Source organism: Gavialis gangeticus, unplaced genomic scaffold (genome assembly GCF_001723915.1).
Source record: "Gavialis gangeticus isolate Ggan-Ray unplaced genomic scaffold, GavGan_comp1, whole genome shotgun sequence".
NCBI lineage: Eukaryota > Metazoa > Chordata > Crocodylia > Gavialidae > Gavialis > Gavialis gangeticus.
Window position 1 is genome coordinate 44,103,918 of NW_017729031.1, and position 15,660 is coordinate 44,119,577.

The following is a 15,660-nucleotide window of genomic DNA, read 5'->3' on the forward strand; positions in this document are numbered from 1 at the left end:
ACCTGGTTAAATGTAGCATCAGACTTAACTGATTTAGGTCAAATTGGCTTATGAAAATTTTGTCCCAGATCCCTTCCTGGTTCAAGTTAGATCAGAGTCCCCCAGCATCCCAGCTTGCTTTGCAGCTCTGGACTGGGCTGTGAAGTCTGGCCCTATTCCCCTCTCACTCTTTTAAAGATGAAGTTATGCCACAGGAAAAGCTCTACTTCCATCTTTATCTACCCTTTTCCATCTTCCAACTTTATAGGGAAGGACAAAGGGAGCCCACTGCTCTATCCCCCAACTTGATTGGATTCTACAGAAAAAAGTGGAGTGGGATAGAAAGTAACAGCAGAAACTTAGCATCTTAGTGAATTAGAAGGAGCAGGTAGCACTCTCTCTTGCAAATTCCTAAACTAAATGCCAAAGCACACTTGCCCAGTGAATCTTCCCATATTAGTTAATTAGGCAATTAACCAGGTAATCACATGATAGCTAGATCAACTCATATGCATAGTCAGGAGCTGCCTCTGTTACAGTACTGAGGTTTACACTGTTTATAGTGCAGTCACAGTGAGTGTAGCATAGTGTAGCAATACTTAACCCTGCATCAAACCAGGTACTATACCAGTAGCATTCTAGTTGTGGCAACACAAGCTGGTTTACCCTGTTTCTCTGGTAGGTTTTGCAGCCTGCACGGAATCCTGTACTACCATGACTACTACCATTACCTGAGCTAGTGAACTGCAGTTCCTGCTGTGACATCTCCTGAAGTTCAAGAAACAAATGAAGCAGGAACAGGGACTGAGAGTTGCCACCTTGCAACCACAGAAAATCCTGACAGGGGTAACCTGCAGATGGTGGAATGGGAGGTAACAAGAGATCTCACGATAGCTAGATGCTGTAGCACAGGTTTGGGGGGCTAAAACTGAAAATGGCACTGACTCAGCTGTACAGATGTTTCATGGAGAAAATACCCATGAACTAGGACAGTATGAACCCAGACTCTGATGCTGGTAGGTGTGGGATTCTAGCCAAATATGTCTCCCAGCACTATGTATCCATAGATCAGGCAAAGAATGGCAAAGACACTAGCAATGAAAGCTATGCTGTCCTACCATTTCCTTCTCCAACACTGCCCTCAGCAAAGCAGACAGGTTAATTCATATGGTCATTCACAATCTAAAACTTGGCCTCCTTGAAAGACAGACAACACACATTAGTTTTAGCTTCAATAGTGGGTTTTTATGATGTTCTCAAAGCATTACAATGACACAGTGAACTCTGTTCACACAGTGCTCTGAACTGCTGCCAGACTCTTTAGAGCTTGCTTGGGTATGTGTACATGAGCTGCAATCACACCTTTGAATTCAAGCACATACATCCCAGTAGTCAGTATCACTTTGACTGAACTGAAAACAGCTGACTTGCAGGTGAGGGGCAAAATATAGCAATTTTAGTCAGAGTAAAATGTAACAGTTGTTTGTAAAATGATGGTCCGATAATATTAAAAAAATACATATATGGATTTCTTTATTTTCACATTAAGTTTTTGTAAACCCAGACCCACAAATTAAGCTTAATGACATATGCATATTGATACAGCAGAATGAAGCACCATCTACTGAGAGACCCAGAGCTAGCTCTGAATGTATGGATGACAGTACAGCCATGTTAACACAGCACTATTTATCCCTGCTGAGAGGGAGAATGCTGAGCTAATATGGCTGTACTGCTTCTGATTTGCAAGCTAGCCAGTTTTTAGCTAGCTCAGGTGTCTCTGCATAGTACTTCATTTTGCCTTATAGACCTACCCTTAGTCACCTTCTGCTCAGTGGCAAAGTAGCAACAGCCAGAAAAGAGAAGTAAATCTTCCCAGTTTTGGACTTCAGGTAGCCTTGCCACTTAGTGCCTGGGAACTGATAGCCAAGAGCCAGGATCAACAAAATAGCAGCATTTGTTCACAGACCAAATAAATCCAAAAGAGCTTGGGGGGGACTCAGGGTTGCTGGATCTGAATATCAGAAATTTAATTTTCTGGTTTAAAGAAAATCACAAAAGTCATCGGTCTCAACTGGACTTAATCACCTTCAGTCTGGAGAAACACCCACTCATTCATATTCCAATATTACGCTTGCATTGCAAGTGTCAATCTGAATAGATAGCAGTCAGTTTTGCATAGTTGATCTATATAGGCTCCTTTTGCTGTTCATGTAAAAGTCAAGCCTGTTTCGAAATTAATAGATTTCACAGACATTAGGGCTGGAAGGAACCTTGCAAGATCACTGGGGTCCAGCCCCCTGTACAAGGAGCAGGAAGTCAGCTGGGGTCAAATGATCCCAGCAAGATAGGCATCCGAGTGTTTCTTGAAAGTGTCCAGAGTAGGTGCCTGCACCACTCCGAGGGGATTTTATTCCACGCTTGGGGGCTTGGACAGTAAAGAAGTTTTTACTTGGTTTTCCTGGAGTTCGTAACTGTTAGACCCTGTCTTCCCTTGGGGTGCCCTGGTGAACAGACGTTCTCCCAGCTCCTGATGCACATCCCTTATTTACTTATAGGCAGCCACCAAATCCTCCCCAAGCCTTCGCTTCTCTAGGCCAGTGGTTCTCAACCTGATCAACATGGCAAAAGTGAAACCGGAAGTCCCACTGTGTTACTTAGTTTCACCACCACAAGCTGAGTCCCACTCTCCATTATAGCTTGGGGCAAAGCAGCCTGCACGGGACCTCCCTCCCTATCCCCCGGCACACTGACACTGGGGAGTGAAAGCCACAGCGCACTGGACACAGCAGGAGGGGCAACAGCTGGAACTTCTGGCCTGAGCAGGCAAAGACCAAAACACAGTGCCTGTGTCTCACATACCCCCAGCGGTATGTGTACCATGGGTTGAGAAACACTGCTCTAAGATCAAGAGTCCCATTTCTCTCAGCCTCTCTTCATAATGCCTGTTCTCTTGTCCTCTAATCATGCACATGGTTCTCCTCTTGACTCTCTCAGCACGTCCTTCCTAAAGTGTGCAGCCCCAGAACTGGACACAGTATTCCAGCTGCGGCCTCACCAGGGCCAAGTAAAGCAGGAGGATGACTTCCTGGCTCTTGCTCGAGATGCATCGTAGATGCAAGCCAGGATTTTGTTTGCTTTGCCGGCTGCAACATGGCATTGGTGGCTCATGTTTATCTTGTAGTCAGTCAGGACCCCCAAGTCTCTTAAGGTCATGGTGCCAGTAAGTGTAGTACTGCCGAGCCTGTAAGCGCGATGTGGGTTTTTTCTCCTGAGGTGAAGAACCTTACATTTCTCCATGTTGAATGCCATCAGGTTTTGATCCGCCCACCTTGCAAGCCTGTCCAGGTTGGCCCGAATTGCCAGCCTATTCTCCAGCGTGACCACACTTCCCCATAATTTGGTGCCATCAGCGAATTTAGCCAGTCCGCTTCTGATACCTGAATCCAGATAGTTTATAAATATGTTAAAGAATACTCATCCAAGTACGGGATGCCACTGGTCACCATGAGCCATGTTAATACGATTCCATCGACTACCACTCTCTGGGTCTGACCATGGAGCCAGTTTCCCAGCCACTGGACTGTCATTCTGCAAGGTTTCTCCCTTATAAAAGGGAGCCCCTACTCTCAGGGAGCCTCTGGCCACTCCTAGGTGAGCTGAGCAGGGGTAAAGCTGATAATATTGCAGAAAACCTACTGAGAAAGTAGATTACGAAGCTAAGGTCTCTTAAAATGCTCGTCTGGCATTTAATGCTACAGGAAAACCTGGGGCAAGACTTGCTACAAATATCTTTTGTTCAAAGTAGAACTAAAACCCAACTTCAGCAGCCAAGAAGCTAGTAACTTAAGGAAATGTAGACTCTCATAGATTAAATACCTGGGAGATGACTCGACTGTGGAAAAAATGCCTGAATTTGTTAAGCATTACTGTGATTTGTGTGTTAAATGTGAGATTTATTGTGGATGACTAAAACATTTTCTCCCAAATTGGCAACAGGCCAGACTGTACCAGGAAATGATAGTAAGTCACTTGATGGAAGGAGAAGTAGTTCAGTATGTATTTCTTGCTTAGCCTCAACAGCTGGATTGGAGAAACAAGATCAAAACTTTGCTCATACAGTGCTTAACCAGGAAAATTTTTCTTTGCATCTGAAGAGACCCTACTTAGTCAAAACAGAGGTCAGATTATCACCCTGATGCATCGCTACTGGCTTACAGGGAGAAAGAGCTAGTGGTCTCAGGGTTTCAGATTAAGGCCTTCCACTACTACTGGCAAACACTGGGTTGGTGATGAACTTTCTGACACTTGCTCAAGGGTGGGGATGTAGTATTAATAGTTGGTACAAGGAAGACATAGAAAGAAGAGTCTTATTCAACTTGAATGTGTGTGAGGGTGCACAACTGAGTGAAACCTTAGCCTTAAATCCTAACCAAGAGACAGTGCCTAAGCAAATGACAAATTAGCAAAATCCTTCTGTATATCATTTTGGAAATTTCTTTTCAAAAGAAATTTGGTGCATTTTCTCCAATGGCCTCTCTCCTGTCACTGAGTGACAAATATTTAGAAAAACATGTTATGTATAAAGAGTAGTTCTGATGGATATACTGTTACCTGTGCAACAGAATGAATTAATAAAATGGTTAAGAAAACTCTACCTTGCAAAGCCAACACCACGACTTGTACCGCTGGAATCACGAAGTATCCTTGTGGAGATAACTTGCCCAAATGGTTTGAGCATATTCTCTAGCTCCTGCTCATCCATTGAAAGTGGTAAGTTGGAAATATACAGGTTAGTTGGATCTTGTTCTTGTTGCTGAAACAAAATTAAATACTGCCATTAGTTTTCTAATGCCTGAGCCTTGAGCATCAGTTGTGTGGATCACTACATATACTTCTATATTGTGATTTTTGGGTTTCTTTATATAAGCTCTTCTTTACTAGCTTAGCCACTTTAAACTACTGTCTCTATACAATGACCTTCAAGGGCAGGAAAAACTGCTTATATCATTTCTAGGATCAGTTTTACTGACCTTGAATAGTCAATAAAACCAAAAAAAGTGAGGATGAGGGTGAATAAATGGCCACAGCTTATAGCTTATCTTTGTTTTGATGTTTTGGAAAGAAAGAAAATATTCCAATCAGAAAAAACAAAGATTGAAGCTGAGAAGGAAGGAAAAATTAGACTGATGGAAAAAAGTGACCTGAAAATAATGGAGAAAAATAGGGCGATGTATATTAGAAGGGAAGGGGGGAAAAACCTGGACTGAGGAAACAAGCGGGGCTGAAAAACAAGGGGGAAAGAATATATTTTTGAGAATAAGGTATATCACAAACATTACCATAAAGTTGTTAATTGTCTGATATAGAGAGACCTGGATGTTTTAAGATTTCATAAAACTTTCTTGTTTTACAGTAGTACAAAACAGACATTTCATATTTTTTTCTTAAAAAATACCTGAGTGAGAGAAAGAAAAATACCAGAATAGCCAGGAGCTGAGTGGTTAAGGCAGGTATTTGAGACATAGAAGACCGTGTTTCAGAGCAGGGCCTTGAACCTGGATCTCTGGCATTCCAGGGGAATGGCCAACCATGCAGACCCCGGCTATTTCTGATTTTGACCATTCTGGAAACAACATTGATATATTCCTACATGAGTGTTCTCCTACGGGTTCTCCAACCTTGTTAGGATGCAACTACTATCCTTCCTGTTGTCGCTAATTCTGGCCATACCTCACAATGACTTCTTAAACTGTAAAGCAATCTATGCAAGCAGACCTTTGTCTATACAGTATCTTAAGTATTCTACATAGATGTAAGGATCCATCTTAAAAGAATAACTGTCTGCAGGATTGAATCTGTCCTGTGCAGGGGAGGCTTTTTGGTTGGCTGGTTCGTTGGTGTTTTTCTTTCTTTTTTTTGGTATAACTGATGATGAAAATTAAACCAATATAGTTATGCTGATACTACCCTGTCTTTGGGTACTCTTATTTCATATAACAATGCCTATTTTGGTTTAGCTTATCTTAACTGGGAATGGCCCATGCAGGTCCTCATGGCTCTGGAAATTTGGTGGTGAGTGAACAGTAGCACTATTCCCCCACTGCCAAATTTCTGGACCCATAGGAGCTGGGAGGATGTGGCGCCAGGTACCCAGGGCCCAATTCCAGCATGCAGGGGTGGTGCTGGGCCCTTGGGATCCAATTCCAGCACAGAAAGGCGAGAGAGGTGGTGCAGGGCCCCAGGGCCCAATTCTGGCCTGCAGGGCTTGAACTTGACATGCCCCAATCATCTGGCCTATGGGTGAGCACCACTGGTTTAAGCCAAATACCTATATTTGTACTTATACACCCCTAATTTCTACAATACTGAGCACCTTTAATAATGCATTATCTGATATAATTATTTATCAAGGATCATAGACTGCAACTCAGTTGACACCCTTAAATATGCACTCCCAATTCCTCAAGAGGGCATATCTAAATGTGCATTCACCCACTATATCATAAATGCACCCAAGAATGTTCATTGTTCATTTGTTCACCTTGACCCTAACGTCTTAGAAAGTATGGGGTTTGTTGTTACCAACTTTCTTCTAATGGTGGTCCAGAGTTCTCAAGATTAAACAACCTTTAACTGGAAACATGCTCAGGGACACTTTCCTTGTTTGCCCACTCTCTTGTTAATACTATTCCAATTCTCAACCAAACCATGTTGTCACTTACCAACTGATAACATTTTGCATACAAGGCAATTTTGTGTTGTTTTAATCAGTCCCCTTCACTGCAATACAAATGGCCTGTGACTAAGTTCTTTTTTTCCCATGGAAAAAATACTACTTCTGAATGTGAGGCAGGTCATACAACAATTTGATGACTTTGGACACTTATTGAAAATAATACGGAATCTACATAGTGTACAGAGAGGGTCTGTGGCTTAAGTGTACAGCTCACATTAATATTCATTACTGTATAGTGTTCGAACTCACAAGGGAAAAGTCTGCATTACCACAGCAATATTTTTAAATGAAGTTCAGATTTCTTTACTACAAATTTGAAATGAGGATAATTGTAATGTTCACAGAATTAGCTAGTTTCTTGGTTTCTATTAGACAATTATCTGTATATACACTGAAAAGTGTAGGCTTTGACTTCATGGTTTCTCTTTAATGAACACTATTTGTAAAAGCTTTAATTGAAGTTTTAGCCCCTGGCATATAACACTGCATTCCCAGAAAAATCTGAGATTTCACAAGATCTTGGCAATATTTGGAAAACTGAAAAATTATGACAATTTGTAATATCAATAAATAAAATCTATATGCAAAATAGGAGAAGCCACATTCTGAAACAACAAATAAAGGCAGAGAATCATTTTCACTGCAGAAGGTCAGAATAATTAGGTTTCATGTGGGTGAACTGAACAGATCACATTCTCTGTTCTGGAGCAGTTATTCTAATCTGTAGGTTGTTGGATGTGATGCATGTTAAGGCTGATAGATCACAAACCTTGGCATGTAGGGGGTAAAAAGGCCTCCTGTGATTTACTCCTTCAAGAATGGTATTCCTGCTACAGCTTCAACACAGACCTTAACTCTTTGTATACAAAATGATTTTTTCTATAAAAGCCTATCAATATTTTATCAGAAGAGCTTGGATTACTTAACATGTTTTAAAGGTTATAGGAATATCACTTGCTCTATTTGTAAGTCCCTATGAAATTGTAACCACAGTATTTTAAGGACATTAAAAGCTATTCCCTCCAAACTGGTAACATTTTATGAACAAAGGTTCTCTGAGGTCCCATGTAGGTGTTTGGAGGAGATTCAGCTCAAACTTCCGTCTTTTCGACTTTCTCTTAATGGGTATATTGGACCTAGAAAGGCTTCCTTAAAACTCAGTTAACTCTGCCCTTGCTGTCCTAACAGGACATGCTGACCATTGTGTTAGATTGGATGGGCAAAGAGAAGAGTGAGTTAAAAGGTTTTTTCCTTTTATTTCTACAGCTATTCAAACAAAATGATGGAGGTGGGAGATTGTAAAACTGAAAAAGTACAGTGGGAACAAGACAGAAAATAAGTTCATCCAAACCTTCCAAAAGGCCAGAAAAAAAATTCTGCATTTTGAAATATTATAGATGAAAATATTTTATGCAAGAAACAGACTTCAACAGGCTATCTAAACTAAACAGGCTGTTGTTAGTGCAGATACCCAAGCTAGCTTTAAGTGAGCTAGCCTGGATACTGGAAGCAGGTTTAGTATAGCACAATGGATATTTGAGGGGCTAATTTACCCTGCTTCCTGGGTGTGGAACGAGAAAAACTGCTTTTGATACCCAAGCTAGCTAGTTTCTCCTCTTCTACACTACACTGCAATGTGCACAATGCATCATAAGAAAAATCTAGTTTGCATTTCTTCAGAATTCTACAATAGTTTGCCAGTAGAAAACTTCTATCTAGAACGTCTATCTAGAAACTTCTATCTAGACTTCTATCTAGAAACACTTGGGTGTTTCATCCCCCACGATAAATAACGTGTTTATAAAAAAATAGGATGTTATTATCTTTCTCCTAGCACACTGGACTTCCATATCCACAACTGAGTCTCCTTTATTACATTTTATACAAAAAGGCACCACACAAGCACATGCTTGCTTTCACATAATATTTTGGCACCATAGTTGGTTAAATAGTTTTAAATTCAGGAAGTCAGAAGAAAGACAAACAAACTTTTAAACTCTGTCTAACTCTGGCAGGCAGTAGCTTAGTACATTATTAACTTTGGCAATTTCTCTTCTTATTGATAACTATCTCAATATTGTAGTCTGTCTGGCATATTTCTGAGATGAGACCTTCCCCCACTTCTAGGTCTAGCAAGCAAGCATGAACACACACCATCTAGAACTTGCCTAGAGATCAGCCATTGGATTTAACTGTGAAAAAATGAGTTTGGACAAATGTTGATTGTTCTAACCTTTACACACAGTGAATCCATTTGAACTGATATCACATAAAAATTCATGACCACATTGTGAACTAAACTTGAAAAGAAGTGAATGGGGGTACTGCCTGTTCCACAAGTGTCCTAGAAGATCAACACAAAGGCTCTGCCAACTCCAGTGGGCTTAGCCAGCCAGAATTTAAAAGATTTGACCCAGTGATTTATGTATATAGCTCTTTACCTGGTAATAAGCATGATAATCTCTAGTGCTGAACACCTTCAGCCTGCACTGACTTTGGGCTGAGCTGGAAACACTCAGCACCTACCAGGATATGGCCCATTCCTATGGTCTTCTAGGAAGGTGAAAACTGGAGAACTATTTCAGGAAGTATTCTTTTTAATAAGTGGAATCAGCAAGCTTACTTTATTCCTTTCTTACCCCCAACACTTCTAAGCAAGTCCTCAGTCATCTCTGGTTGGGTATTATGAGACAAAGTTAAAAAGAGTACTTCTTTATCTTAGTGTATGCAACATGTTTCCTTAGGCCCTCTAAATTAATAAGCATATAAAAAGAACACAAAGTTACTAAAATTCATGTAAGAGAAAAATGGGGATCAAAAGTCTTATGTGGTATAAAACTTTGTCATCATCTGAAACAAATTAATAAAAGTCTCCCTGTGCATATGGAACAGTTCTTAAAATGCAAGAAAGAAACTTGGCAAAGTGCTAAAACATCTGTTTTCTCTTGTTCTGTGTAAGGTCACTGCTAAAAGATAGCAATTCAGAAACATGTGACCAGACATCACTCACAGCACTGAAGATCCTTGGACTGATGGAAAAGGGATTAAATAATTGTTTGCTTTCATACAGAAAACAATTTTCAAGTTTTCAGTTGGCCTATATCCAATCAATATCAGTCATCACCCCAGCTTTAATACTGTCTGTCCAGAAGTTTTAAACAAGAGACTTCATAGTTTCATAGATTAAGGGTCGGAAGGGACCTAGTAGATCTTCTAGCCCGACCCCCCGCCAGGGCGGGAGAACAACAAAACCCCAGAACAAGAAACTGGACTCAAATGAGTCCAGCCAGGTAGGCATCCAGCCTCTTCTTAAAGACCCCCAGGGTAGGGGCCAGCACCACCTCCCTTGGAAGTTGGTTCCAGCTCCTAGCCGCCCTAACTGTGAAGTAGTTTTTGCGGATGTCCAACCTATACCTTCTCTCCATCAACTTGTGCCCATTACTCCTTGTTATGCCAGCGGGCGCTAGGGGAAACAGCATCTCCCCCAAACCCTTCTGAAACATCATTAGCAATTTTTACTTGTTATCTAGCATTCCAAAACAAACTGGCTGTATCTTTAATTAGCTAGCTAAATATCATAATTTATTTTCATAAAGCACAGCTGTAGTATAAATGAACAGAAACAGGAGCCATCTAAAAAGATATTTTGAGCTAAAATAAATCACTGAAGTCAAGTTTGCAATTAGATTGTCATTTTAATCATATGCTTCTGGCATTTTTGCTTTCTCTCTAAGCTACAACAATGGCACAAAATGTGTAGCCTCTATAGCTGGCCCATGTGTGCCCTCCACATTTCTTCAGTACAAAGCTGTACTTTGCCAAAAGTACAGGTCCCAGGATGGAAGCTCCATTTTGTTCTAAACAGGATGTAACACTACAGACAGAAACATGTAGTTTCTCTAGTGCTCTTTAGAAAGGAAGCAGTTGCTAACTGTTCTATTTTACTGCTGGAGCCCTGAAATGATGGTCATTCAGCAACTGAGCAGGCAAAGATTAGCTTGCCTTTAATTTAGTCTCTCTATATTTAATTAACTTACTTCTGAAATAATTTCCATTGGATGTTGTTTAAAGTACCTTCTAGATTTCTATTAAAGCTAACTGGAATTTGTTCATACAAATATAAGGACAATGGCTTAATTTGACTTAGCTTGTCCATTATGTTATAGGTTTCATTCTATTGCCTACAGAAATGCCTAGAAAATGGGTAGATGAAAACTTTTTACATGGAAAAAATGGCTGTAAGAAAACAATTTATTAGAGCACAGCTGTGCAACTTCTAAGCCAATGGACCCCAGGGGCCACATGCCCTGGAGTCTGCCCTAATGGGCACTGCATGGCATCAAGGCTATACCAGGTACACAGTACAGATGCTTACCTCCCCACTCCCACCGCTTCCCCCAACTTCTGTGACCATGGGTGCACAAGTGTGAGCACTCCCTCCTACCCCTTGCACCACATGGCCATGATCCCTCCCCCCGGCACAGCCTCAGACTCACCCTGCCCCTGGGGCAAAGGCAGGAAGCAGCAGCTGGAGGAGGGAAACTGGAGACACTGCAGCAGGAGCAACTGGGGTGAGCAGGAGCAAGAAGGCCACAAATTAACCCCTTGATGGCCATGTGGCCTGCAGGCTGCCAGTTGGGACAGTCCTGTACTAGAGAATGGTCTTGTTTGAATATAACCTGTTCTAAGGCATTTAGGAGTCAATTATATCTTACAGTCCAGATGCAGAATAAAACAGACCACAGTATTCCTCACTATATTTTTACTACCCTAATTAGATTTAGTGCACCAGTTACTATGGTAACCCACAATTATTTACTTTTTTCTCCCTGCAGGAATGTAAACTGACTTAATTCCCCAGAAGGCTGCCACAGTGGAAATCACTACAAAAACCAGCGCATTCTCAAAACACATAGAAGTTAGCCATTTCTCATAGTCATTCACTCAAAAACATGTTCTTCGCTAGTGACGCAGAGTGACTACGTTCTACAACACTGTGTTTGACAGAGATAAAAAATAGTTAACCTTTAACTTCTTTTAAAGATGGTAACAGGTACTACATACAGACTGTTTGTATTTGAACAGGTCTGTTCAAATACACGCAGGGACTATGCGGTGTGCTGTAGGTTTTGTGTAATGGCTACAGTACTATCTTTCTCAAATAGGTTTCACAAAATAAAAATGACAACGAAAGTAGGTTAAAATTTTAAGAAATGTTTTTGCAATCCTCCTAGCTTGAGAAGCAGATACTTCCACCAGCATGTGGCAAGTGCTTTACAGTTCTTTCTTCCTAAGTGTCAGTAAAATAAAAAATAAAAAAAAGATTACTGGCCAATATGCTTGTGTTTATTCCAACAGATTATTCCACGACCAGACAAGGGCATAATAATGATTTGTTACATATATTGCCAATTTCTATTAGCTCAAAAGCCAATCAGAGGCATGGGGAGGCCCTGGCCATAATAAGCCCCTAAAAATGGCAGCAGGCCCAATGATCTGCCTGCAAGATCAGCTGGCTGCTTCCTTGCACTGGGTAGACCCCTAGTTATGTGAGAAAATATGATATATCTTAAACCACTTTCAATCTGGACTGAAGCCATATCTGGGGCAAAGAGGTGAGTAAAACTGGAGGGAGAGAGAGAGAGAGAGAGAGAGAGAGAGAGAGAGAATGTTGCTCAGGATAGTGAGCCCACACTTCCAAACTACAGTGCCAGGGGATTTTTGATCAGCTATCTTTTGGATTTAAAGTATTCAGGCCCCACTGCTTCTGCACTCTCTCTGAATAACACTCAGGACCTTAGTTGCAGAATACCTCAAAATGTCTAGGTACCATTGCTAACCCATTCAACATACATGTATGTATGGACACATGGACATACACAAACACACACACACAATCCTTGCTCTGAACAGCTTGCCACCTAGGAATTAAAGCTCTCTTGTACAAAACTCACCCTGCATTAAAAGCGCTATTGACTTCTGAGGAAAAATAACTGTGATGCAAACTCAGTTGAAAACTGTAACACTGAAACAGAAACAATTTTTCCAGTTATATTTTATTGCATTTAAACTACAGTATGAAGTACTGCAGGATGTAAGAATGCAAAAATCAGTTCTTCAATAATATCCCAGTTTATGCATTTCATAGCTATGCATCTCAAAATTATGGCACTCTAAACGCACTCTACAGGGATTCAAGTTACAGTTCTAGGGAATCTGTATGTTTTAAACCTAGTACTCAGACCTATAAGCCTTTCCACACTGGCATATAAAGTGTGATTTGTTAATTCCATGATGACATTTTAAATATTTCCACAAAACTCTCTTTTAAATAATATCATATAGCCTTGAGAAGAGTCCATGTATGCCAAACCTTGGCTTACCTCCATGTGTCTCTGAAAATTACAGCATTCAAGCAAGACAAGGGGCATGGTAACATGGTAAAAAGACATCTTTATACATGGGCAGTTTATAGTAACAGAACATTGCTAAACAAACCTGAGACACAACTGATTGTCAATCCATGAGAATGGAGACATTGCTAAGTGCATCTTTGATAAAAGGACAACTGCTTCTACGAAAATTTTGTGCAGAGCCTTGAAAGAATACAACAGTCTTCTAGGACTATTAAGATATATTCTACTAATCTGATTTAGAGAGCCAGGGCAGAACACAACCACTAATTTGAAATTTTAAAGACGTGAACTTTATACTTTTAGGGTTTTTTTTTCCTTTTTAATTTACATGTCCCTGTAGATACTCTAAAAGCATCCCCTGTGTTCCAAAAAGAAATTTAAATCAATTAAAAAAGAGGTACTTCCCCATAGTCACTTAATTACTCCATTAAGACAAACAATACCATCTGTACTGATGGTATGCCTTCCTATAAATATTGAGTTTTCCTGTCTTCACCTCAAGTAAGATACTGCTTTTGTGTTATGCCCTGAAGTTCTTCAGACTCAAGTTCTGTCAGATTACATGAGGAAGTTGAGTGTCCCCCATTCAAACTTATTTGCTGGTAAAACTTGGAAGTGGCTGGCTTGAGCACTAATGGCTTATCTTTCACACTGGTATAATACAACCAATAGGAAAAAAGTGATCTCTATGCCATCCAAAGCCCAAAACATTTACAGCTTTAGACCTCCAAACGACAAACACATCACATTAAATTACACTCAGAAACAGCGTGGCCAAACAAACAAGCTCACCACAGGCTCATTTCAAACTTTCCTAACAGCCCAATATATTAATTGAAGTAGAGGGACGAGAAGGGGAATCCTACAGGAACAAGAATTAGGACTGATGAGCAATTCCCAATACTACCCACTGGAATCTTTCAGAAAAAAAACGAACAAAGCCACTGGAGTCCATATACACGCCAACAATAATTTCTGGCATCTTTATAAAGACCTCTGACAGATGTAGAAGAATCAACATTGATGTTTGATGTCTATCCATCGCTAGGACACACCCACAAACAAAACCAGACACTACTGAAGCTGTCTCACCACAAACTTCCTAATATTGTTCTCTAAATTCAGAATTTTGAAACAGGAATAACTGAATATGTCAGAACCACCAGATGGTTTCTTAAGTAATGGTTTAACACACCGCTGCCCAACTTCTCAGCAGCTGAGGGCTGCAATCTGTTACAGATGCTTTGGAGGACAGTATTAGGATTCAGCATGACCTTGATGAACTGGAAAAAATGGTCTGAAATTAATAAAAAGAAAGCCAATAAGGACAAGTGCGAAGTCCTGCACTTGGGTGGAATAATTGCATGAACAAATACAGATTGGAGAATAACTGGCTAGCTTGCAGTATTCCAGAAAAGGACCCGGGGTTTATAGTGAGCTGAATATGAGCTAACAGTTTGCTCTTCGTGGAAACAACGCCAATAGCTTACTGGGTGGTATTAACAGGACTGACACTTGTAAGTCAAGGGCAGTAATTCTTTTAGTCTATTCAGTACTGATGGGGTCCCACTCAGAATAGTGTCAGTTTTGGGCACTGAGTTGCTATGTGGACAAGTTGGAAAGAGTTTTCAAGTACTCGATGGGTGGTTATAAAGAGGGTGGTGAGAAGCTATTCTTTACTGACGCAGAAGACAGGATAAGGAATAAATTGCCTTAAACTGCTGCTAGAACCTTGTAACTATGAGAGTAAGAACTGGAACTAAATACCTAGAGCAGGGGCAGGCAATTATTTCGGGTGGAGGGCCACTTACTGAGTTTTGGCAAGCTATTGAGGGCCACAAGGGTAGCCCTGCCCCTTAACAGGTGCCCCAGCCCCCGGTCGTCATCTTGTGACTGGAAGTCCCGATGGGTAACCCCCCTGACCTCTGCCACCAGAAGTCCCTCCCCTTGCCCCTGGAAATACTCCTTTCAGCAAGGGGTTTGCCATCTCAGAACCAAAAAAATACCAAATTATAGTCTAAAAATCAAACATCTAAAAGATTCATTAATTTGATTTCAAAAAATATTTTTGTCCTGATTTACATGTGTTTGTGTAGTGTACATAAAAGTGATTGTATATAATTGCTTAAAATGAAGCTCTTCTTACTCTCATATATTGTGGGGGGATGGGTATAGGTTAGTGGGGGACTGTGGGTACATGTGTGGATATGTGGGGTGTGGGTGGGTATCGGGTCTGTGGGGGGCTGTGTGGTGAGGGGGTAGCCGGGGGGTGTGAGGGTCTGCATGTATGGCAGTGCGAGGGGGTGTGTGGGTGCATATGGGACTACCCTATGAACACACACACCCTCCAGGTCACTGGCGCAGGCCCATGTTCCTGCATTCTGGCAATGCAGCCAGGAGCCACATGGCTCGAGCAGTGCACGAGCTGGAAGGCAGGGAAATGGCTTGAGGAAGGGCTTTCCATGGGGGGAGAAGGGCGAATCAGGGCAACCACCCCAAGCCTTATGCTTTGGAGGGCCCTGCAGA

At 41.1% G+C, this 15,660-nt stretch overlaps 1 protein-coding gene across 3 annotated transcripts in view; it reads right to left on the reverse strand.

Moving 5' to 3' along the window:
- The window catches only part of RBMS1 (RNA binding motif single stranded interacting protein 1), a 269,316-nt gene that overhangs the window by 43,116 nt on the left and 210,540 nt on the right, over positions 1–15,660 (reverse strand). For all 3 annotated transcript variants that reach the window (XM_019522696.1, XM_019522694.1, XM_019522695.1), the window contains exon 5: positions 4,638–4,795. In XM_019522696.1, coding sequence (XP_019378241.1) covers positions 4,638–4,795 — 158 coding nt within the window. The remainder of the gene's footprint in view (positions 1–4,637; positions 4,796–15,660) is intronic.